Source organism: Telopea speciosissima, chromosome 1 (assembly GCF_018873765.1).
Source record: "Telopea speciosissima isolate NSW1024214 ecotype Mountain lineage chromosome 1, Tspe_v1, whole genome shotgun sequence".
In the NCBI taxonomy this organism is placed as follows: domain Eukaryota; kingdom Viridiplantae; phylum Streptophyta; class Magnoliopsida; order Proteales; family Proteaceae; genus Telopea; species Telopea speciosissima.
This window is the reverse complement of record NC_057916.1, coordinates 12,566,961-12,591,960: the sequence shown is the minus strand read 5'-3', so window position 1 is coordinate 12,591,960 and position 25,000 is coordinate 12,566,961. Positions and strand designations below refer to the sequence as shown.

General features: G+C 38.2%; 1 protein-coding gene across 2 annotated transcripts; it reads left to right on the top strand.

The window, feature by feature from the left end:
- The first annotated feature begins 444 nt into the window (after positions 1-444).
- LOC122667179 (E3 UFM1-protein ligase 1 homolog) lies at positions 445-24,257 on the top strand. Of its 2 annotated transcripts, none has more exons than XM_043863409.1 (20): positions 445-671; positions 902-1,213; positions 1,310-1,576; positions 1,686-1,733; positions 4,745-4,810; positions 4,937-5,040; positions 8,685-8,778; positions 8,847-8,903; positions 16,176-16,626; positions 16,784-16,938; positions 17,141-17,206; positions 17,291-17,359; positions 17,485-17,577; positions 17,735-17,800; positions 18,978-19,024; positions 19,134-19,197; positions 19,721-19,798; positions 19,899-19,961; positions 22,951-23,043; positions 24,069-24,257. In XM_043863409.1, the coding sequence occupies exons 1-20, from the start codon at positions 498-500 to the stop codon at positions 24,222-24,224; spliced, it is 2,523 nt and encodes an 840-aa protein (XP_043719344.1). In that variant the 5' UTR covers positions 445-497; the 3' UTR covers positions 24,225-24,257. The 2 variants fall into 2 exon arrangements, with proteins under 2 accessions (XP_043719344.1, XP_043719351.1); XM_043863416.1 differs by having other exon boundaries at positions 22,951-23,044; positions 24,073-24,257.
- Positions 24,258-25,000: the final 743 nt, after the last annotated feature.

Here is a 25,000-nt window from a genome sequence, read left to right as displayed (position 1 = left end):
TAGCCACAATACACGACCATGTGGCATTTTTTCTCCTTACTATTATATTATAATATAAGGAGAATGTTCTATGTGCCACAGAGCGCAGACTGCGCCCAGGCACATGGGCAGCCTGTGCAGGGGGCAGGGTGGTCATTGCGCCCACCCCCATGTGCTTAACAGCGCCCCTATAATATATGAACCAAGCACATGACCAGAACCAAATAAAAACCAAACCGAACAGATTTGATTTAATTTTCGATATTTAAATCGATTTGGTTCCGGATCAACCCAACAATATCTGGAACCGAACCAAATACCGGTTCCGGACCCTTGTTCCTACTTCCTATTTCGGGGAAAAGATAAATCGCTCGGAATAGGCAAGGAAGGCCGAGACAAAAGAGAGGAATATATATAGGCCATAGTTCTTTTTCCCATTTTATATACAGCATAGTCCCCGTCTGCCCTCCTATTCCTCTCCTTCGCTCCGAAAACTCGAACGTGAACGATCCGAAAAGATGGACGACGAATTGCTGGAATTGCAGAGACAGTTCGAGTTTGCTCAACAAGCGAAGTCGAGTATTAGATTGTCAGAAAGAAATGTAGTCGAATTAGTTCGAAAGCTCCAAGAGCTTCAAATTATCGATTTCGAACTTCTCCACACCGTCTCCGGCAAAGAATACATCACGCATGTACTTTCTCATCCTTCCTTATTTTTTTTTTTTTGTTCCTTTCTTTCTAGGGTTTTATGTCCTCTGTTTCTTTTATGCTCTATCCAAATTTGCGTCGATTAGGATGTTATTGCTTCAGGTGTTTCTTTCGTTAGCGAATTCGGCAGAGTTTTTTTTTTTTTTTTTTGGGGTACTTACTTTAACTTGATTAACGATTCGAGCGATATTAATGTAATTCTCTGATGCGATAGGATGAATTGAGGCTTGAAATGTTGGCAGAGATTACTAAATCCGGGCGTGTTTCTCTGATTGATCTTGCTGACACCATTGGGGTGGATTTGTATTACGTTGAGATGCAAGCGCGACAGATAGTGGCAGATGAAGTGGGGCTTATGCTGATTCAAGGCGAGATCATATCCCAGTCTTATTGGGATTCTGTCGCGGAAGAAATTAACGAGCGGCTTCAGGAGTGTAGTCAGATTGCTCTGGCAGAGCTCGCTGCACAGTTGCATGTCGGTTCAGAGTTGTTGGCGACTGTGTTGGAGCCACGCCTCGGGACCATTGTACCTTTTCTGTTGTTATTCGCTGTGATTATCTGATGCCTGCCTACAGAATTGTATATCGGATTTTATGTGACTTCTATTTTTCACTACATCTAGGTGAAAGGGAGAATGGAAGGTGGGCAATTGTATACGCCTGTATATGTTGCCCGGGTTAATGCGATGGTTCGTGGAGCCACCAGGGGTATCACAGTTCCAACAAATTTATCGACGGTTTGGAGCTCATTGCAGCAACTACTGCTCGAAATGAATGGAGCGAATGGCGTGACTGTTGAGGGTCCATTTTTCCAGTCTCTTTTCAATGGTCTGGTGAAGAGTGGAGAGATCCTTGGATCACTTCGTGCTGGAGTTCATTGGACACCTGCTGTAAGAAACCTGATACTTCCTCTCTTTATTGTTTAGTTTGTTTGCCGTCTTTTGCGTGCCCTGGGTTTGATCTTTAACTGTCATTATTTGTCAAATTGAATGAAAATAGGTGTTCGCTCACGCTCAAAAGGAAAGTGTAGATTCTTTCTTCTCACAGGTTTGTTTCCATTTTCTTTTGTATACCTTTGGGTTGCTACATTCGGTTAGGAGACTTCCTCATTTCATTTTAGTATTATTTTTGTATGCAACAATTCAATGTCTCTTTCATGTAATTTAAATTTAAATTTATCAATATAATGAGTTCCCAAATCCTAACCATTTCATTTGCTGATATTTATGCAACACTGCCTTGGGAACATGTGAAATTGGATCGTTTATAAATATTCGTGAATGGCAAGAAGCTTAAAAATATGTGATCTTCTTGTTGGTTCCAAGCTAGAGTTATTAGTGATTCAAACTGAACTCCTTGAATGTGGTGATGGGTGGATAAAAACTCGTGCTACTTTTGTGTAGATCTCACAAGTTTTGTATTTCCCTTAACCACTGGATGTAAATCAAGAGCGTGTTAAGGAAGCTCAATTTTTAGTTTCAGAAGCTTCTAGGTTTTGTTTTTCAAAGGTTTGGATCGTTTGGTGGATTCATCCGCCACCTTTGTCTTTTAGCTTATTCTGTACAGCCAATGCATGACAGCATGAAGCAGTTTGACCCAATGCATTTAAATAAATAAAATTTCAATGTGTAGAACCAAAAAAAAAAAAATAAAAATCCAACTCAACAGGTGATATCCATTCCTCCAGGTACTATGGTTTATAATAACAAGGAAAAATGTTGGGTTGGTTTGATCATGACATTTTCAATTTCTGGAAACGTCCTCTCTCAAAATCATTAAGACTAATAGATGCCACATGGTGGGATTGTACGCACAAATAAACAAGCAAATATATAAAATGCATTTTGTCATAAAAAGTGATTTGCTAACTCCCTTCCTGATGACTTGGGGAGAGGGGAGGGGGTGATAAGACTATAGTTGTCGCGGTGTCTAGGTGACCCAAGGCGTTGGAGGGGGCCTGGACACAAGGCGACCAAGGTGTCCAAGGCAGGGTTTTAGGAATTGGTATTGGATCGGGTGTATCGGTATCGGCCATGCCTAAATCCTAATACCAATAGGTCCAATACCTAACTGATACGGTATCGGTGATTCGGCTTGAACCTTAGATTTTTGGTGAAAAAAGTGACCATTTGATCCTGTATTGACCTGATATGGATTGGTATTGGTATTGATATCTGTTTTGATATCGGCATATCTGTTTCGATATTGACATTGGTGGTGATCGATATGATACCGATTCCATGAACTAAAAGCCTGGTCCAAGGCGCCTGGACTCCTTGACAATTTTGGATAGGATTTCATTGTATTTATTGGCTTCGACCTCTTCTCTTCTTGTTGTTTTCTACTCCTAAACAACCTTTTTTTCCTTTGACAATAAAATTTTCTGTTATCTATCACAAGGGAATTAAAAAACAAGAAAAGAAATCCTTACTCCTCTCTCATTTTTCACGACTGTGGGAGAACAAGAGAGGCAGAAGGATGGGCTTTATTTAAAATCCTTTTGGTATGGAGACAGAGGGCATGTTTCCTTCCTTCAATCTGTAGGAAGTATCATAATCATCTGACAGTGGTAGCATCCAGGGTTCTGATTGTAAGGAACTATTTCTTATAATAACAGCCACAAATCTCTGTAAGAATTGGAAGAAATAAAGGGAAAGAAGAAATTAGAACATAAGGAATTACTCTTCAGGTTTATGACAATTCACACCTATAAGTTGAAATCAAAGGCACTTCCAAATTGGGAAAAATTCTCCCAACTGATAACAAAATGTCCCATTTCTATTTAAAAATCAAGTTATATACACTAATCTATGACTTTAAAATAGAAATCTCATTGTAGAAAAGATTTGACCCTTGAAAAAGTAACCTAGAGATGACGCAAATCGTATCCTGACATTTTAAACTTCTTAAAATAAAATAAAACAACTTGTCTAAGGAGTATTTAAAAACTCACAACCCAAAACTAGTAGTGATATTAAAATTAACTAGGTTTAGTTACGGTGGGAATTCTTTTCTATGAATGGTGGCTCACTGCTAGACTACCATTTGTTGCCCTTGATTTTTCCATTTCCCCCCCTCTTGTGAGTACTTTTTAGTTTATACAAAATAGGAATTGTTTCCTGATCTTGAAGTTTAGGATCTTATATACAGAGAGAGTTAGAGAGTACTACAGAAACTTGAAAAGCTCTACACCCAACTCTTTGAACTATGAGCTACCTAGAATGGTAACAGATCCTTAGGCCTTGTTGCATACCTTTGAGCTGGTTCATGATGGTTGTCAAAAGGTTCTTCTAGTAGCTGCTGGGGTCGTAAATTATTTTTAACTTGCCCTCACCCCAACATGGAATGCTGAGTCACAATATACTTTAATGTCTGCCCATCTGTCCTATAGCCCCTGAGATGGTACCCAAATCGTCTTGAGCAAAAGGGCAATAAGTATTAGGTTTGGTCTTGTTTTCCCTTTTTTGGTTGTGTTGGAGAGAGGAGGGTGGGTGGTGTCTGTTTGTGGGGAAGAGAGGGGGGTTAATTTTATTACTATTACTTAATACCTGCAATAATAACTTCTTTTATTGCACCATATATTTTTTATGTTCTTTATGTTTGTTGTGAAATTATTAAATTAGGGAAAGTGATGTACAACAGTACATATTGGCGGGGTGTAATGGAATCTCACACGTTAGCACCTTATTGGCTGTTGGATGGGGCGAACGGCATCTAATCTATTTGTTGCCGCTATTGCCGCATCACCCATGACCTCCACCACTGCAACAAGTCTCCCTAGTGTGCCTGGGCCTGCCACAATGGTCAAATTGGAGTCTGTCTTTGTCATCCCCATGGTTTGGCCCTTAGCCTCTTCCTCCACTACGTCAATCTCTATAAGAGCTAGAGGAAAGAGCAGATCTCTATTGGCTGTGTGAGGAGCAACTGACTTATGAAAAACTATCAATTTTTTTTTTCTTTCTTATTAATAACTTATTGCATCTGACAATACTCTTAGAACATCTTCTATTGCAAAGTTCTTGTAGTTCTTGATTCTTTATTTTCTTATGTGTTAACAGAACTCTTTTATCAGCTATGAAGTTCTTCAAAAACTTGCAGTACCACAGCCTAAACAGTACTTGCAGGTATTTAAGTGCACATTATTTTATTTTTGCAGTAATTAATCAATATCTTTGAAATTTCAAAAAGTGAAATTCCTGCTGATTTCTTGATTCTTGTGTAATCAAATTATGTCTGTAACTCCAATTTAGTCCAGATATCCTGAAGGCATTCTGCTAGATACTGTTTTTGTTCACCCCTCAATGATTGAAATGTTGGATGCTGCTACCGAGGATGCCATTGAACATTCTAGCTGGTAAGGATCACGACATACTGTGCTCTTTTTTTCTGACAATATTACTTTTGTTCCATCTCTGATCATTATCATTTAGTTGACAAGTACTTCACTCCTGCAATGAATTAAATATGTTATTCACATACCAGAATATAAGGAAGTTACCATTTGCTTGGAGGAACAGCCTCCTTTAACATAACTTAGTTCCAGTTACTGGAGCAGATACTAATCTTTGAAATATTTTACTCAATCGAATAATAATTCTCTGATAGGACCCTATTATTTGATCAGAAATCACATCCAATGAAACTCTCCATGGACAAGTTTTACTATAATTTTGAATATATTGGCCATAGATGCAAGAAGTGTGAGAAGCATTGTAAATTTCCATGAAACTATTTTAGTTGTTCACAGTACTTAATAAAAGTTTTATTCATTAATATGTTAGAGGAGACACCTTAAGTCACAAAGATGAGCTTACCAAACGGGATAAAGACCAGCTAGTCTTATAGGTCATTGTCAGAGAATAATGTTCCTTCACCTATGTCTTTTACAAAAGTTTATCTGAAATTCCAATTGCCTGTTTTTGAAGGTGTTCAGAAATACTAGAAAAAGTATGCTTAGGGTTTTGGGGGTTAATAATGTAGAACCAGTCCCCAATTAGACACCTAGGAACTAATTCCACAGTAGGATTGTTCAATGCTAACGACAGCACTTATTACTTCAATTCCCAGTAATATAATTATATAAATACCAGTAACTCTTAACAGTAAATGATTCCGCATGATTTTAGCGATCGTTTGATCAGTGCCTGTGAGGGCTGTACCTTTACCTGTATCTGGGTTTGGGTAGTGAAGAACTCCAATTCTTAGCCTGTTCTGATCGCTGGATGTGGAGATATGAGACAATGGGTAACAACCATGGTACAAAATTTCGCGATATATTGCCGGTATATCGCGAAATTTCGGTAATTTCGATAGGGCCGAGATGAGATGTGAAGGCGAAACCAAAAAAGACAAAATTTCGACGATATTTCGTAACATTTCGGGACATTTCGGTGATATACCGAAATATCGCCGAAATGTTACAAAACACCTCACGTGACTCATTAAACCATGGTTATAAATACCATATTTTGCCAGCTAACAGTCGAAATATCAACCGAGAGCTGGGCGGAAGCTGTTTTAGGCCAGCTACACTCGTTTCTTCTCCGAAACTATACCGTGGTCCACATATGTCCTTCAAATAGAGAGCAATGGACGTTGACTCCAGTGGGCCATGAGTGGGGTTGATCTAGGAAGGTACAACAACTATTATTAGCACTTGTGAGTTGTGACTTATGAGTCTTGTCTCTTGTAACTTGTAAGTTGTAAGTTGTGATTTCACTGATTTGTGAACTTGTGAGTTGTGACTTTGTGTATTGCCTATTAAAGTATTGACTATTGAGCTATTGAGTATTGACTATTATGGAGTTTATGAGAATATAATTTATGAATTATGTCTAATGAGTTTTAATTAGTTTGTTTAAATTTCTTTTATGCCTTTAACTGCCTAATCAATGTGTATTTAACTATTTATATACATTAGGGTCGGCGACCGTATACTGTCAACCAAAACACCACTTTGAGTTCATTTTTTTGCAATTTTATGGTTTAAATGTGTTTATTTCGCTTAAATAAGGGTGTCCATGAAGTATCAGGCTTAGATATGGCCAAATACTCACCGAGATGGACCCCCGAAATATTGCAGAAAAAATGCAATATTTCGGCGAAATTTGGCAAAATTTCGGATATTTCGGGTGTCTCGGTAGGCCCGAGATACCAATATATCGCGAGATATAGTACTATGGTAACAACAACATCAGCATTTGGAATTGATTAGAGATGATTGGAGCCTTCAAGGATCTTCACAGCAGTTGCAGTAATCACAATGTAACAGCAACACAAGGTAATCGATTGGGATAAGAAGAGAAGATAGGAGAAGCAGGGGAAAGGGATAAGGAGATTCGGCTCTCTCAGCCAAGCCTCCCTGCCCTTCATCCTCACAATAGGATAATCAAAACTTGCACCGAGCAATCTAAGCAATTTCATTAATTTGTTTGGAGGCTACTAAGAACCATTACATATATAGGCAGCAATACCTTGCCCCTCAAGTAAATAGAAAATAGAAAGTAACTTGCTACCAAGGAGCTTGCAACCAAAATAGAAACTTCCTAAAAAATCTAGCTGGCCTTATTTCAAAATAGAAATTCCTATTTTAGAGAACAAAACAAAAAAATTGACAAACTGAAATTAGAAACTACCTAATATACTTTCTAAAACTGGAAATAGAAACTAAACTATGGCAGCATTAGGATAGAATCTTTCTCCACTTGATGGGCCCACAAAATCTTCTCAAAAATATCCCCACACAAGGAAAATATGGGCTGTGACACTGTTCACGTGAACAGTGTTGGAGCCTCTTCTTCATGTTTTGTCCTTGCTTCAAGGTGTCAAGGCGTCGCCTAGGCGACACCAAAAATCAAGGTGAGAGAAAGGTGCCTGGACGCCTAAAAACCAGAATTCAAGCTTTATTCTAAGGTCTCGCTTACATGTAGCTACTGCTGCTACTCAGAAAATAGAAAGTAACAAATTAAAAAGCCTCTATAAAATCTCTTACAAGGCAGTATTGAGACTTGTACAAAAAGCTAAATAAGATCTTAGCTATTAACAAAATAGAAGATACTATTAAGACTAATAAATAAAATCTAAAAAAATTACTAAGGATTACACGGGAATAGAAACTCCAAAATCGAAACTATAAAAGTTGAAACTTAAACAAAAGAAATAGCAACTAATATCTCCATCAAGGAAACCACCACTCCAGCAATCCATATGGGTCCCACACCACTATTCATGTGAACAGCACAAATGTTCATGTGAACAGCAACGTGAACTGTGTTTTGGTCCTTTTCTTCTTCATGCTTCGATCTACATCAGTTAGTCCTGGAAAGTTTTCATTTGTAGCAGGGGCAATATTTTTTGCTGAAGGAGCCAGTAATAGTCTGAGAGTAAGATTTTACATAACAGAAATTTATGACTGTATACATGGGGTTATACTTGGATTCAGGAGGCTGTTTGTGAGGGTAATGGTTGGGTTTGCATGCTTGGTATTTAAGGTTATTTGGCAGTGCCATCCACCTAAACTTCACTTGGTTCATCACAAATCCGTTAAAATCCGTTAAACCTTTTGTTATAAACCATCTTAGTGTTTTATTCGCCTCATGCAGGTGAAACTATCATATTTCTAAGCAAAGTTGTTAAGGCGTTGCCTAGGCGTCCAGGAATCCTTTGCTGGAAAGGTGCCACACCTGGAAGGGCACCTTGGTCGCCTACGCGACGCACCAACGCCTTAATGCCTTGTTGGTGTTGCCTTGATTTTTTTCCCTCCTCCAACACCTAGGATTGCCTACGTGCCATTGGCAACTATGTTTCTTGGGGGGGGGGGTCAAAGAATGCTCTTTCTAAACCATTCTAAACCATCATAGTTGCAAGTGATGTGTATTCAGCCTTCTCTTTAGTCTAGTTATTTTTTGTATCATTTTGTTATTGGAGCATAGGAACTTATAGTGTTTCTCATTTTGTTATTGGAGCATAGGAACTTATATTGTTTCTGGACTATTGCAGGATCGATTCTCTTTCAGTTTTATCTGCATCTTTTGGATCCCAAGATGCTTTTAAGCTTCTGTTGCACTGTCCATCCGTTCAGAGGGCCCTTAAGGTGATATTCTGTTAAGCTGTTATTATGTTCTGCAGTTTATTTATTGACCTTTACGTGTTTCCTTTCAGTCATCCAAAGCAGTCATCTTGGGAGAGTCATGTGTGTTTAGCAATGCATTTATCAAGGTATGGCTATGGGCCCTCTATCCTCTCTTTCCCATCAAATTGGTTTGTCTTCATTTAGGATACCGAGAGGACTAGAAATCCTTTATTTTTGCAACCCGATCGCTCTTTTTGATTTTGGAATAAATTATCTTTATCAATATACCATTTCTTCCCCAGACCCCGCAGTGGCAGCATCCTCATGCACTGGGTTTGCCCTTTTTAAATATACCGTTTCTTCTACACATTTGTCTCCACTCCATAATGGAGAATAATTAGGATCTATTAAAAAAATGGATAATCCACTCGTGGGAAAGGGCTATTGGCAATTGCTTATTGCTGAGTTTCTTTAGAATCCAGTTCAATTTCTTACCTTATTTTGGAAATACAACTATTTTTCTTGGGGGGTGTATATGGGAAAAAGAAAATGATAGTCCTTTCAGCGATGAAGTTCTTAGGCTTCTGAAATTTATCCATTGCTATTAAATAAAAATGTGAGAAATCTGGGAAGGGTTATGTACACCCTGTTTGTATATTGGCAGAGAAGTCCATAGAAAATAAAAATTTTCTGCCTGTAATTACTCTTCCAAAATTTTTCTGGTTTCTATTTTTTCAAAGAAGTCCCTTGCTATAGCTCTCCATTTCTTACCCTAGTTTTTAAATTGGACTTTCAATGATTTTGTATAGCAGTGAAATTACAGTTTGTTCTATGATGGGGTGGGTTGGACTTTATGTTTGGTGGCATAATGCTAATAATGTATCCATTTTTAAATTCAGCTTGTAAATGCTTTCGCCGTTTGCCAATCCTTCACCAGGAATTTTTGTTAACTCAATTCGATTAGTTATTGTTCAGGTTTGTGTATTGTGTGATAGTTCAAAACTTTAATTTTCCAGAAGTGAATAACATATTGAAAAAAGGTTGTTTTGATACTTAATCTCTTTGTACATGTCTACATAGTTTTTCTAACATATAGGAAAAGGAGATGCTTATTTTTCAGTTTTTTTGGCTTGTGTATCCATGTGTATCAGTCACCAAGACATGTCTCCACAAAGCTGGCCACTTCATGTATAATTTTTTCCTTACAAAAGGAATACATTTTTTCACTTCCAATAAACAGAGACTTTCACAGGGATGGTGTGCCTTCCTCTCCCTAATGTAAATTAATCCCAAACCAAAAAGTCCAGCAAGAGACTAGCATAGGCAAGATCACATAACCAGAAGAGTATATAAACCAGAAATAGGAGACATTGTAATTCACAGAGAGATCAGAAAAAGGCCAAAACCCAGGTTTAGATATCTATTGTAATGACTGGAAAGTTTTGGACTTATTAAAAACTTCCCCGACATTAAACATGGAGAGAATATGTTCAAGTTTCTCCTATGATTTAATGAAAACTACCCTGACATTAAACAAGATGATTTGGTTGAGTGACAAAAATTACACTAATTCAACCCAAGTTAGGTTCTGAATTTGTAGCTACCAGATCTGTCCCCTCCCTTCCTCTCTCTTGCACCCGTTACTTCTCTTTACAATCATAAAACTGGATGAAAACTTTTTTTGTTAGAAGATACTGCGAAATTCTCCTTCAGAATCTTAGCCTTATGAAAGATTCACTACACAGAAGACTCTTGGGCCATTGGCAAGTATCACTCATGCTGGTTGTGGAGCAAAGCGATATTGCATGCAAATATGTTTGGTTCAAACAGTACTGCAACAACTAAGCTCTCTGACTTATTGAAATGGATTTATATACTTATGGTCATGGAATAAGCAAAGGAGAGAAGCCAAGTTCTACGAATTCATAGGTAGTTTAGACTATAGATATATCTGTGACTAATTTGGTTTATGGGTCCTTTAATTCAAGAGGTTGTGTATATGCTGACCCAAAAAAAAACAAAAAAAAACAAAAAAAAAACAAAATAATGTAGTCCTAGATAGGTAGGAGACCTACTAGGAGCCAGACAACATGATCAATGGCAAAAGGGGTTGCTGGTTCGAATGGACAGCTCTAGGTTTTAGGCTAATTCTAGGGTTTAGAATGGGAATTTGGGAATGGGTCTTATATGACTTAAATATGCAGGTCTATGGGGTTATTATGGGATAAAAATAATTGGATTTGGGAAGGTTTTAAAACTCTGCAATTCTGGACAGAATTGAGTTGTAGGTTTTAGGTTTAATGGAGTGGAGGAATGGAGGGGTTGTAGAGGAGACTAAGGGCTAGGTTTAAGGCCGAGTGTAGGTAGAGGTGTGGGGAATATAGGCTGGAAGTGGGTTTCGAAATTGATGGCTAAATCTAGAGTTATGAGGGAGTCCTAGTTGAGGTAGGAGTTGCAGGTTTAATGGAGATTTAGGGTTTGATGGATGGAGGGGACTGTGGATTAGGTCTAAGGGAAGAAGGTTTAAATAAAAAACAGATTCAAACTCACTGTATTGCAGGACAATGGCAACAGCTTGATGATTTGATAGAGCCTCCCGATCTTCACAATGCAAGGAGTCGCCGGAGTCCACCTACCCTTCACCACCTTCAGATCCACAAGGATATACACTCACAAAGAGCAGCAGCAATGGCAGTAAGCATAAAGCTAATTTTTATTAATCAAATTCGTATCTAATGTTGGCCTCCCTTACAAATTTATATAGAAGACTCAAAAATAGACTTAGACACTAAAAAGGAATGGCCTAATCCTATCCCTAACCTATTAGATAACTTAAACTAACTAGGAAACTAGAATACTAAAGGAAATAGACTCAAAACATGGTTGGACTTATAGAGTCCTAGTCCAGCCCAACTTAGATCACATGACCACTTAACCAAGTCACATGATCACTTAAATTGAACCAATTGGATGCAACCAATTTGAACCGGTTCAATTAAAAAACATAAAAATAAACTGAGTATTGGGCTAATCCCGTATGCAACCTATATACCCATAATTTAGGCCCATAAAAGTGGCCTATTACATTAGAAACCCGTGGGATCAAAGGCCCAACATGTATGTAACCCAACCCTAGACTTATTCCCAATGAAACAAGCCCTATTTGGTGATGAATCTGCATCAACTCTCCTCAACTTGAAAAAATTCGTCCTCGAATTTTGTAGTGATGAGGAGGAATCAATATGTGATCACCAGCTTTGACCATCCCCAAACAGAATTCCGGTGAAACAGGAACATTGGGGATAAAATCTCCAAGGCGTGGAGCTTTCTCTTCGAAGAACCATGGTGGCATTACAAACTCTATGTGTTTGTTTTCTGAATCAGCAGCAACTGTGAATGTCCTGTCCATAGAATCTTCAGTGTTAGCAACCTTCGCATCTAATACTTGAGACACAAGCTCCACCTCTTCAAAAACAGCATCTTGAATGCCAATAATTTCTTGTGGAGTGCTCTCAACCACCACTTCATCTTCCATGTCCTCAGCCTTGTATACTTTGCTCTCTTCAGTAGTTTCTTCTACCATTGTGTTTTGGACCTCCACATCAATTTGATGGCTGAGCTTCTCAACCATGATCTTAACTACTGGTGCAGCTTGGTTTACTTGAGTTTCTTTAGCTATAGGTTCTTAAATCTCTTCAACACAAACTGCCTTAGTAGAATCTTCTGTTGGTGCATCCACCATTGGTGAAACTTCAAACACAGTCGATGCCACTTGCGTTTGAGTTGACATGTTCAGCAGTCCCTGTGGCTGTACAGTCGATGTGGTCACCTTTGGTTGTAACCCTTTTAGAATAAAACAATGGTATAGACGCTGTCGATCAGGTAGGACACAGGAGTTGTTTTCAGGTTTAATCCAACCTTGTCGCGTGTCCAACCAATCATCACCTACTGCAATAAAGCTCTTTGGATGTGGTACCGGCTGACACCAAGCACCATCATGGTATGAAGAACACCCGAATTCAACAAAGACTTTACCTGTAGGCTTGATGCAAATCTCTTCTGATTGGGACAACATATCCACTATGGATTGTGAAATAATGTTGTTACGTCGCCTCTCATCAACAACTAATATGGTTGTGCTCCCATTGGGTAGACAAATTCGGGTCTTGAAAATGAAGGGAGGTGGATCTTTCGAGGCTTGGTTGGAGCTTCCCTCCGCCATTGCTCTGATACCAAATAATGTAGTCCTAGATAGGTAGGAGACCTACTAGGAGCTAAACAACAAGATCAATAGCAAAAGGGGTTGCTGGTTCGAATGGACAGCTCTAGGTTTTAGGCTAATTCTAGGGTTTAGGATGGGAATTTGGGAATGGGTCTTATATGACTTTAATATGCAGGTCTAGGGGATTATTATGGGATAAAAATAATTGGATTTGGGAAGGTTTTAAAATTCTGCAATTCTGGACAGAATTGAGTTGCAGGTTTTAGGTTTAATGGAGTGGAAGAATGGAGGGGTTGTAGACGAGACTAAGGCCTAGGTTTAAGGTCGAGTGTAGGTAGAGGTGTGGGGAATATAGGCTGGAAGTGGGTTTCGAAATTGATGGCTAAATCTAGAGTTATGAGGGAGTCCTAGTTGAGGTAGGAGTTGCAGGTTTAATGGAGATTTAGGGTTTGATGGATGGAGGGGAATGTGGATTAGGTATAAGGGAAGAAGGTTTAAATAAAAAACAGATTCAAACTCACTGTGTTGCAGGACAATGGCAGCAGCTTGATGATTTGATAGAGCCTCCCGATCTTCACAATGCAAGGAGTCGCCGGAGTCCACCTACCCTTCACCACCTTCAGATCCACAAGGATATACACTCACAAAGAGCAGCAGCAAAGGCAGCAAGCATAAAGCTAATTTTTATTAATCAAATTCGTATCTAATGTTGGCCTCCCCTACAAACTTATATAGAAGACTCAAAAATAGACTTAGACACTAAAAAGGAATGGCCTAATCCTATCTCTAACCTATTAGGTAACTTAAACTGACTAGGAAACTAGAATACTAAAGGAAATAGACTCAAAACATGGCTGGACTTATAGTGTCCTAGTCCAGCCCAACTTAGATCACATGACCACTTAAGTTGTCACATGACCACTTAACCAAGTCACATGATCACTTAAATTGAACCAATTGGATGCAACCAATTTGAACTGGTTCAATTAAAAAACATAAAAATAAACTAAGTATTGGACTAATCCCGTATGCAACCTATATACCCATAATTTAGGCCCATAAAAGTGGCCTATTACATTAAAAACCCATGGGATCAAAGGCCCAATATGAATGTAACCCAACCCTAGACTTATTCCCAATGAAACAAGCCCTATTTGGTAATGAATCTGCATCACAAAAACTGAGAAAGACCCGTTTGGACATGTAGCTTGTAGGTACAATGCATACATTATATGAATAGAGCCCCTAACGAAAACTGGGAAATATTAAAAAGAGAATGGAAAATGGGAAACTGACACAAAATTGATCAGAAATTGAAGCCAAAAAAAAAAAAAAGCAACAACATTTCATCATTCTCTCAATCAGAGGAAAAGAGCTTAAAAAGAAGTGCTACCTTGCCATGTCCATACTAGTAGGCTGAACTGTTGTGAAACAACAAGAAAAAAACTAATTTCTATTTTATCCACAGAACAAATAAGATGAACTAGCAAAACAAAAATAGAAAAGGCATCACAATCAATTGCTCATAACCATCAGGGAGCTGTCAACCTTCTTCCAGGATCTTAATAGTACTAGGAATGCTGGAAATTTAGGGTTTCAGGCTCAATCGAGTTAGGGTTTTAATGGATTTAACCGGTGGAAGAAGTAGGTATGGAAGGTGAGAAACAGGGTTTTAATGGAATAGAACTAAGGTTCGTAAATCTCCAGAACAAGGTTCGAGAGAGAGAGAGCTTACCTTCACTCAGGATCACGACCAAGCAAGAGCCTTTACGCGGGCAAGTGAGGCAGAGTGCGAGGGAGAGCGAGAGTCACAAACACTCTAGATCACGAGCAAGCAAGAGCCTTCTTCGCGAGCGCGGGAGGCAGAGCGAGAGTCACGAACGCGAGAGCGACAGCGATAGAGAGACAGATTTGGGACTTAAGAGTTAAAATTCCCGATAAACATAAAAATAAGAATAAATGATTTGCAGTTACAAATCAAAAATACGTCTCGACCTATTTGTGATTTTTGATTTATTCTAATTTGTCATAAATATAAATGAGCATTATAAATTATACCAAACACATGTAAAAATAGAAATTAATAAGATAAATGCAAATACAAATCATACCAAAGAGACCCTAAGCTAACACAAGAAGATAAAATTGACTTAAGCTAAAATAGGAAACAAATTTAACTTAAAAATATTAACTTGCTGCCTAAGAAACAACCCCACGAAGTGGTTTTGAGAGAACTAGAAAACTCCCAGCTGCAGGAGGCTGGCCCAGCTAGTAGCCGGTTGGATCTATGGTCCATTGGGCTGGCCCACTAATTTTGGTGATGGGCTGCTCTTTTCATGGTCTCTGCAAGAGTACTTGAGATCATGGAATCGTCTGCATCAAAGGGTCAACTACTTGATATAATGAAGGTGTGAGACTTGACCATAATAGGGTATTCTGAATCCATCATGGTCACATTCTTCTTCTTCCTCCTCTTTCTCTTGTAGGTGTTGGTTTACGGATTTGATATATTGTCACAAAGCCATAAGGGTGGGCTTACACAAGGGCTTATGATAATCAAATTGATTGCCACTTGCTGCCACATGTTGGAAGGCCAAGCTCAACGAGAGACTTCACCAACCAAGAGACCATTGGTTCAAAACAACCTGCTCGCTTACAAAGAGTGGTTAGAGATTCAAGCTTAATTTTTTCCCTACAAGTAACACTGTTAGTAATCACCAAAAACATATTGATGTAACTCATGACTCAACACTTGCATCTTCTCTTCAACTTCTCTGTTCTCCTCTCTTGTCTTCGCTCTTCCTTATGTCCAGGTGTTGATTCAGGTTCTGTTATTGTCACAGTACCCCTTTGTGTGTGTGTGTTGGGGGGGGGGAGATCTTATTGGTATTTGATTAAAGTAGTTGGATATGATGTCTAGTGAAGGATAAGCAAATTCACTTGAATGGTGTGGTCTGGATGTGTGGGATGTTTTGTTTAGAACAAAGTAGTGTGTGTGTGAGTGTGCGCGTTGTTTTTTAAAGAAATTTTAATGTTTGAGCTATCACTGGTTTTGAACTTAAATTTCGTAAGTGTGACTCAACTATTTGTAGCTTCTGGTTTTGGATCAGGTTGCATCCATTATTATTGTCGTCATCATCATTAGCTTCATTTTAGACTCTGATGCTTTGCAATTTTTTCATGCTTCAATGGACAGAATGTGTTTGATCAACTGGAAAAAGAGATCGAATCCTTTTGTCATTCAAGCCTTGCTGGTCAAGGGCAAACTGGTGATTTATGTTTAGTTGGTGAAGCTAAAGTTGGAATTGATAACTTACGAAGAGGTGAGTTGACTGAGCCAGGTAATGAGGGTGGAGGTAGTAAACATGCAGTGGAGAAAGGATCAAAGAAGAAGAAAGGAAAAGCAACAGGAAACACGAAAACAGGAGCTGCTGAAAGTGGTCTTGATAACCAGGAAAACCTTCCTACAAAATCTAAGAAGAACCAGCGAAACAGTAAGGATTCAGGTTCCTTACAAGTATCAGATGGAAAATCAGGTGCCAGAAAGGATTTGGATAAAATGAAAGAAGACAATCATAATGTTCCTTCTGAAGATTGGATAATGCAAAAGATCTTGATGCTGGTCCCAGAATTTGAAGAACAAAGAGGTCTGTTGTTTAAATGGATGTAGATGTTGGTTTATGTATCTGCTTGGCAATCTCTCTCTCTCTCTCTAATTTCTTTATGAGCAATGACAAGATGGAGCTTTATTTCTATCATTAAAAAAAAATGAATAACTTTGACACACATTTGTTGGTTTCATAGACCTGGATGATTCATGCACGTTCCTTACACCCTTGGTGAGCATTTTGAGACCTATGCTGCTCACTTCATGGAAAGAGAGAAGAAAATCATTGGTTATGGAAAATACAGAGAAAATGAAGCGGTTGCTCGATAATTTACAGAAGAAACTAGATGAGGTTAGCCTCCTCTTGGTTCTTTAATTTTTCTCCAGTCTTTCCTGCTGTAATTGTTTTCTTGCTCCTGTTGGGAGTATTCTCTTCAACATATAATTACAGTCAATCTTCCTAATTTTACTACTTTTGTACTATGCTATTCTGCTTGAAAAAATTTCTCTATCTGCTGGAATACATCCTCAGTGTTCTATTCATTCTCTTTCAGGCTTTCTTAAATTTGCAGCTCCATGAGAAAGCGTTAGATCTGTTTGAAGATGATCAATCAACCTCAGTAAGTTAAATAGTTATAGAGTATGTTCTAATTAATTGATGGTAAAGATGCAAATGATTAAATTGGTTACTCTCTTATTCGCAGGTTATTTTACACAGGCACCTGCTAAGAACAACAGCTAATTCTATGGTGGACATGCTTTTACTTGACTTGGTAGAAATTATTTTTCATGGACACGTTTCCCCTTTTTAGCCCAAGTTTTCCATGGCTACATTGGATACATAATTTTTTGTTTAAGATGACTCAGGGGTCTTATAGTCTATAACTGTCTCATGTAGGAAATGCATAATAAACTGAAGAATGGAATTGAAGTGGATGAATCTCAAAATCCAGACTCCAAATCACTAAGTTCTGGTGATAGAGTGTCCCTTGTATGCAATTTTCACTCACTTACTTATAGGTTTGATAATTTTTAGTTCTAGTTTTCTAGATGTAATGCTTCTTTCTGGTTAAAGAGTTTCAGGATTTCTGTATAAAGAGTGCTATTCATGGCTGTCAAATTTTCATTTAATTGTTTTTCTTTGATAGGCAAAGAGTTTGGATGGATCTCTTTCGGTTAGGGCTCTTGCAGTTGTTGAGGCTTTGGAAGGAAAGGCAAGTATTTACAGGATGACAAACTACTCTTCTCTTCTTAAGATTTAATTTCACAAAGTCAAAACAATTTCTATCCTAATAGTTGATTGAGAATATGGTACTTTTTAAAAAAAAAGTCTAAATCATTATGGGCACCTGCAAGTCTGTTTGTTGGATGTATGGGTACCTCCCTAGTTTAAACCACATGTCGAATTGGTGGCCATCCTATGAACTACCATGTTTGAGTGCCCTTTCTTCTTTTTTTTTTTAAAAAAAAAATAAAAATGATGAAACCATGTGTGAGGCTGTTCTGTTATTCAATCAGATTTTGAAATTTCCAAATAATTTTCATAATAATTATAATGACTTTTGAAGAGGCCAGATTGGTCTGAAATTTAACACAAGACTAGGTGATTATGTGGACAATATGTCCACTGAATTTGCTCGCTATTGAGCTGTCAAGTGGTAGTCATAAACAGCATGCAGGAAGGGGTCTCACATAGGTTGTATAGGAACCCTACCTACAGCATTATTTTATATTTCTTGTTCACAAAAAGATATCTACATTTTTATGTAGGGTTTCATGATGGTTGGTACTCCAACACAACTCACATATTGCAATCATCAAATACCAGAGTTCTTCCTGGAAGAACTATTTAAAGTTGAACCCAAAATACTTGTTGTAACATGTAGAGGGTCCTCGTCAGAGAGGTAAGTTTTTTGCATGGGTCCCAATAAACATAATCAACTTGAATTGGAAGAACTGGGGCATTTTAGTGCCCTGCATCAAAGATGATATGCTAACGGAAATGTTCATCCTCTTGTGCGCCTTACATAGATATAATTCCAGGGAAGTTACTGTTGGTGATCATATAAATATATATGGTCCACAGATGGTTCCATGAAGTAGCCCATTGATGCATACAGCCTATGGCAGCTTTTTGGGCAACTTACTTGTATAACATAACATTTGCTGGTTGTTGCTGTTGAATGGCCTGGTAAACCTTTTCCTTGTCGTTATATAATATCATTACCTAGAAACATAGTTACTTGTGCGTGAAGAAAGATTTTGAGATTCAGTTTCCTCTAAAGCACCTTGAAATAATTCATTTGTTGTGCTGCTCGCCAAGTCACTCATGAATCTTATGGAGATTCTTTTTTGTTAAATAATTTCAATGACTAACTGAATATGTTGCAGCGGGTTGAAACATTCATGACTGCATTAAGAGCATTAGCAGAGGAAAGGTATCTATTATTTTTCTTTTGCTTATGTGCTGACTAAGTAGAGAATCTACTGTTGCTTTTGCACTTAATGTTCTACATTTCATTTTTTTAAAAAAATTTTGTGGTGTAGTGGCATACTCTTAAAGAAGCTTGATAAGAAATTGGAGAGAACACTGTTGCATTCCTATCGCAAGGTAATCCTGCTTTGAGCAAATCTGGCAAATTCTAGCTAGTGAAAGATGAGAAGAATATATATTTTTTTTCCTTGCACAGATTGTTCTTGGTAGCTATTTCAATGTTATCCTATCTAGCTATGTTAACTACTATTGAGATGAGTCCATACAACTTAATATGAAAGGGTGCCTCTGCTGCACAGGGGGAATATGTGTTATATCTGCCAATTCCTTTGTTTGTTTGTGTGTTTTTTTTTTTTTTTTTGGCAGTTTTAAGCTTCAGAAAATATGTATAGTTGCTGATTTTTTTCTATTCTGAATGTCCATTTTTTTGTTAAATTTCTAGCACAGAATCAGCTGGTTCAATGTGTCACCAGCCTCTTCTTCTTTTCTGAATAAAACTTGACATTACATTAAAGAGGGAGTGAGAGATGCATTCTTTTGTTATGATGGTCATAATTAATGATAGATTGTGATATTGGTTCCATAATCTGTAGCTCTTCTTACACAAATGCATCATTTTCATTTGGTTTTTAATTTTCAGGACTTGACATCACATGTTTCTTCTGAAACTGATCCAGTTGCAATCCTGCCCAAAGTTGTTTCTCTACTCTATTTGCAGGTTGGTTAATTCAAATTGCTATCTTGCTTTTTATTAATTTATGCTGCCTCATATGAAATAATCCTCTTCTTTCTACATTTCCTTTTTCTGTTTCTTCCAGATGCACAATAAAGCTCTACAAGCCCCAGGAAGGGCCATTTCTGCTGCTGTTTCTCGGTTGAGGGTATGGAATGTACTTTGTTATAGATATTTTGTTTTTTGATTTTTGATAGATACTTTGTAATGTTTCTTAAATGTGCTTTCTTAGAAAGTGGTTAAATGCACTCTCTTCTTTTTACGGTTATATATAAATGATAGGATTCCCCCCTTCTTAAATTGGGCAGCAATACATATCAGGAGTTTTAGCATCCTCATTTTGTCAAAAAGAAAAGCATTCAGTGGTAGAGAAACCAAGTGGCACAGGAAAAGTTAACCCTTGATAGACAAGAGATTGCTTGTAGAAATACAAATTGCCCAAGGCTAAACACATGTGCCAAATAATCAATTGTTAGTCATTGGTTGGCAACTTGACAAACAAAAAGGGGTACTATTCTATTTGTATGTATTTATTTATTGGACTTTGTTTGTATATGGATATTTCAATTTGTGTTGTTTTGAACATCCAAGTCTAAAGAGATAAATGGCACCTATCTTTTCTAATTTACTGGAATATCCTGTAACTTGTAAAGTAAAATAACTCGTATTTAAACTCTGGGAGTCTTGAGAGAAGAAAACTTGTGGATAGCAATGCGAATTATCCCTCCTAAAACCTTCTTCTCTCTCTCTCTCTTGAACGCATGCGTGAGAGTATGTGTGTGTGTGTGTGTGATGGCTGGTTGGACCAGCATGATAGGATTTGGAGACCCAAACCCAAACAGAACCGGTCCAATGGTTTTTGGTCCAACAAGGATTGGAATTAGTTATTTAGTAGGTTATTTATTTAAGTTTTTTATTTATTTGTTTTGGGTTGACTACGTAGGAGGGAGTTAGAGTTAGAGTTTGCAAGTTATTTTAGTTTCATAGTCTAACTAGGAGTCTTGTTATTTCTTTCCTTAAATACTTTGCATGTAACCCAACAATGAGGATAGTGAATTGAATAGAAGTTTGCTGAGCTTACTCTTTTAGAGTGTGTGATTGTGTGATCTCTTTCCCCTTCCCCTGCAACTATTCTTGTCTCCTATCCGGCCCTCCACCAATTTGGTATCAGAGCCAAAGGATCTATCTCCTTCCCCCATCAACCTCTCTCATTCTCCTTCCGTAACCCCTTTTCCCATTACCAGTCTGCCGTATATACCAGCAGTTAAAAAAAAACCCCCGACTCTATTTAGAACAGAGCAGTCGAATTAACACCGAACACCCCCTGCATTATCAATGCCAGCCCCATCCCTTCGTTTTCCCTCTGAAACCCTATCCCAACCCCATCGACTACTGAAACCCTAAACCCATCCCATTCCTGCAACAAAAATACCCGCTGACCTCAATTGAAACCCTCTCTAGGGTTCTGCCAGCAACTCAAGAAAGTAGTGGGATCGTTCCTCCTCCAGCGTGTTGCTTCAAACGGCCTCCTTGGTCCTTTTCCAAACTCGACGGAGTCGGGTCATTTTTAGAGGAGGAGAATTGATGCAATATCACTTGGCTGGTTGGACCAACATGATAGGATTTGGAGACCCAAACACAACTTCTCGTGTGTTTGTTGTATATACTAGAGTTCAGTGACGGATATGATTTCACTGCTATCCAAATGTTATGTTCCATTCGCAGTCTAGGTTAAGTATCAATCAATGGGAAAAGGCCCTCACAGGGAAGGGGAAGGAAAAAAGTGTGAGAAGTTGCCCTCATGCTTGAACTGTAGGCAGAACAGAAATAAAGGCATTTTCAGTGAGATAAGATGCCCTTATCCTAGAACATTGTGACCAGTGATAAGATGCCTTCATCTTAAGAGAGAATGTGTGCACACTCATGCATGTGCACACAACATTACTGACAATGCCCATTGGTTAAAAGGTGAAGGAGAGAACCAAATTAATAGAACACCATAGGTTGGAAGGTGAAAGAGAGCGAAAAAGTTTTGGCATTTATTGCCATGAACTTATCACATCCAATCTGTTAAAAGGTGGCTGCATGGTTGGTTGCTCAAATGGTGCAAGATAGGTAACTTGTGGACTCAACTAGGTTGTTGCTAGTAATGGTTGGTTCTAGTCCTTAGGGAATTGGGACCTGGAAAGGGTTGTATAATATATACATTGAATGCCAAAATAAGGTTAGCACAGAAATTCAAAAAATTCTGGTTTAGTTATTGTAGGGAAATTTCAGAAGCATGAAATGAAAAGGTTTAACTATGCAGTCAAGAAAAAATGAGTTCTCTTGGTTTTTAGGTGGTTGAGTTTTTGTTGCAAGAGAAAAGGATTGGATGTTTATCAGGCTGACGGCTAGGGTTTGTGGTCATGGATAATGTTTGGTGGTGGAGATTTGATGAAAGGTTGACGGGGTTGACGAGTTGGTATTGGTTTGCGGTTTTAATGAAGAAAATGAGCAATTCTGGGTTGCTCAATATGGTGATGCATTGCTGCCCATAAATAAGGAAATAATATAGAAGAAAGAAAACACTTACGGATCTATCTGGAGGTTGTCAAGCTACATACCCTAAATCTACATGGCTGGAGAAAGCTGTTGAACTGCAAATAAGTCATCAATTGATGCCAAAATGGGATGGGATCTAGTCCTTCTCAAAGTAATAAATTCTACTTGTTCTTGACTTCTAATCAAGCTATGATTCAAACAAAGGCTAAAGGCCTATGCGGGTAGTCAAGCTACAAGGGGCTCCAAATAAAACCGAATTAGTAACCCACTACCAGAATTTGACTAATTGCGGCAGATCTGTTAAAATAAGGATCGTGTAAAAATTAAATACTTATGCTGGTCGTCTATTCTTACATGCACTTACTAATCTAAATCATATCATGACTCATCACAATTACTCAAATCCCCGTTAAAAACTCTATTAAGACTCCAGCTCCAGAATTAATTACCACCTGACACAGATAAAATAAAAATGAACTGGCATTGAGTGAACAAGTTTATTTCAATGATATATTCTTTTTGGCTTCTTTCTTTCTTGAGTTTCTGTATCTTGATTTTGCCTTGAAAAAGAGATATATGTGTGCTATTTCCAGGATAAATTGGAAGATTCAGCGTATAAGATCTTAATGGATTACCACAGTGCAACAGTGACTCTCTTAGCCCTTCAAGCAGCTGCAACTGAGGATGTGAGTGGTTATACCTCTCTCCTTTTCTTTTTTTGAAGTTAAATGTGAGTAGTTTTCTCTCTTTCCTTGTGGTTCCATGAGAGACCATACGTACTAAATTGTTAAGAACTACTTGTGAATTTCTGTGTTTCTTATTTTCGCTAATGATCTCTGAGCTGGCGGCGGGAGGAACGCATCAGTCAGAGGGCACGGTATGGTTTCATCAATTGTGGAGGGGGAATGGGGAGTAGAGTGTGTCAGGAGAGATGGAGAGAGAGGAGCTGGCGGCGTAGGCTACACTGCCAGCTCCAAGACCTTTTTTCCTGTTACTTTAGGTAGCAGGGTTTGTAATATTGGCCTCAGATCAGTGGATTTGCTCGGATTGGATGGGTACAGCTGAGACTGATCCCAATCTGATGATACCTATCCCTTGGTATGGCCAAGGGTAAAAAGGTAATAAAAATTGATTTTTATATTAAAGAGCAGGGGCAATTCGGTCCAATTCGGCATGGTACTGAGACTGATCCCGACATTACGAACCATGGGGAGAAGAGAGAGACAAAGAAGAGCTAGCATACTCTACGCAGCCTAGCAGCATTCTTTTCCCCCTACTTTAACATACAGAGATTTGACCAACAATTAGTATTTTATCCAGTCCCATATAAGAACTTTCTATCTTATTTAAGACAAAGATGTAAGCAATAATTCTATATAGTGGATGTTGGTCTAGGCCCTCTAGGGTCATCATCCCAACTGTAGAGTGTTAAGAGGGCAGAAAACGGATGTTTTTAATATGTTTTCCCATTGGAATTCAGAATCTGCAAACTGCCCTTTCTGATTTGGTGATATTACTTTTGATTTCACTACTCGCTTGAGTTACTTGTGCATATGTGTTACAATAACATTTTTCCATAAAAAGTTGATTCGACTTGGATTGGTATTGGAAATATAGATACAATCACCAGGGCATGCATGGGTCTACCTTAATTCATTACCTCTGATCGTTCAGTGCTTGTTATTTACCTCTGTTTTTTAATGTTTTGCAGGAACATGACTGTTCCGCTGATAGAATTATGACTAAAAAGGAGTTTCTGGAGAGCTTAATGCCGGAATTGAAAAGCTTGGCGTTGGGCACCAATCAGTCTGGACTCAACAAACAGTCAAAAGGACCGGGCACCTGTTTTCTACAAGAAAGTCCATGAGCAAAGCCTGTACACAGCAAAAATATTGAGATAGAGAGAATTTTTGAAGAGATTTTGATTTATTCTCTTATCTTTAATTCTTTGTTTTTAATTTTTTTCTTCTAGGTTGATGCTAGGATATAATGTGTATGAACGACCTGAAGCTTAAAATATGTTCATATCTGCAAGTATTTAGTCACCTTTTTTTTTATTGTTGAAACAAAAAATGCATTAAACTAAGAGAACAAAAGGTCTACAATGTTCATAAAAAAACCCTTCATCTTTCGACTTCTAGCTGTGGTTGCTAAATTATGGGCCATGCTAATAAACTGTGTCCATCTTCTTAATACAGTCGGTTCAAACAACTTAAAGCGGTATGCAGTCACTTTAGGCACAAAAATGAAGGCTTTTCTGTCTGACCCATCATTTTTATCATAATCTCCTAGTTCAAGATCTGACCAATAAGTTAAACCAATTTACAGTAGTTTTCCAATCCATAATTTTCAATATCTGCCTCTCCCACCAAACTAGGGCTGTAAACGGATTGGATTCGGCTTGGATAGTGCAATATCCGCATCCGATTAGCTATCAGACGGATTTGGATAGTGCTAAACGGATATGGACATGGATACGGATCGGATATTTTATCCGTTTATATGTAAATATAGCTTTTTGGATAGCTATAATCTATCCGTATTTGCATCCGTTTAGCTTCGGACGGATTCGGATAGTGCTAAACGGATACGGAAATGGATTTCGGCTATCATTTACACCCCTACACCTAACCCTTGTCCTCT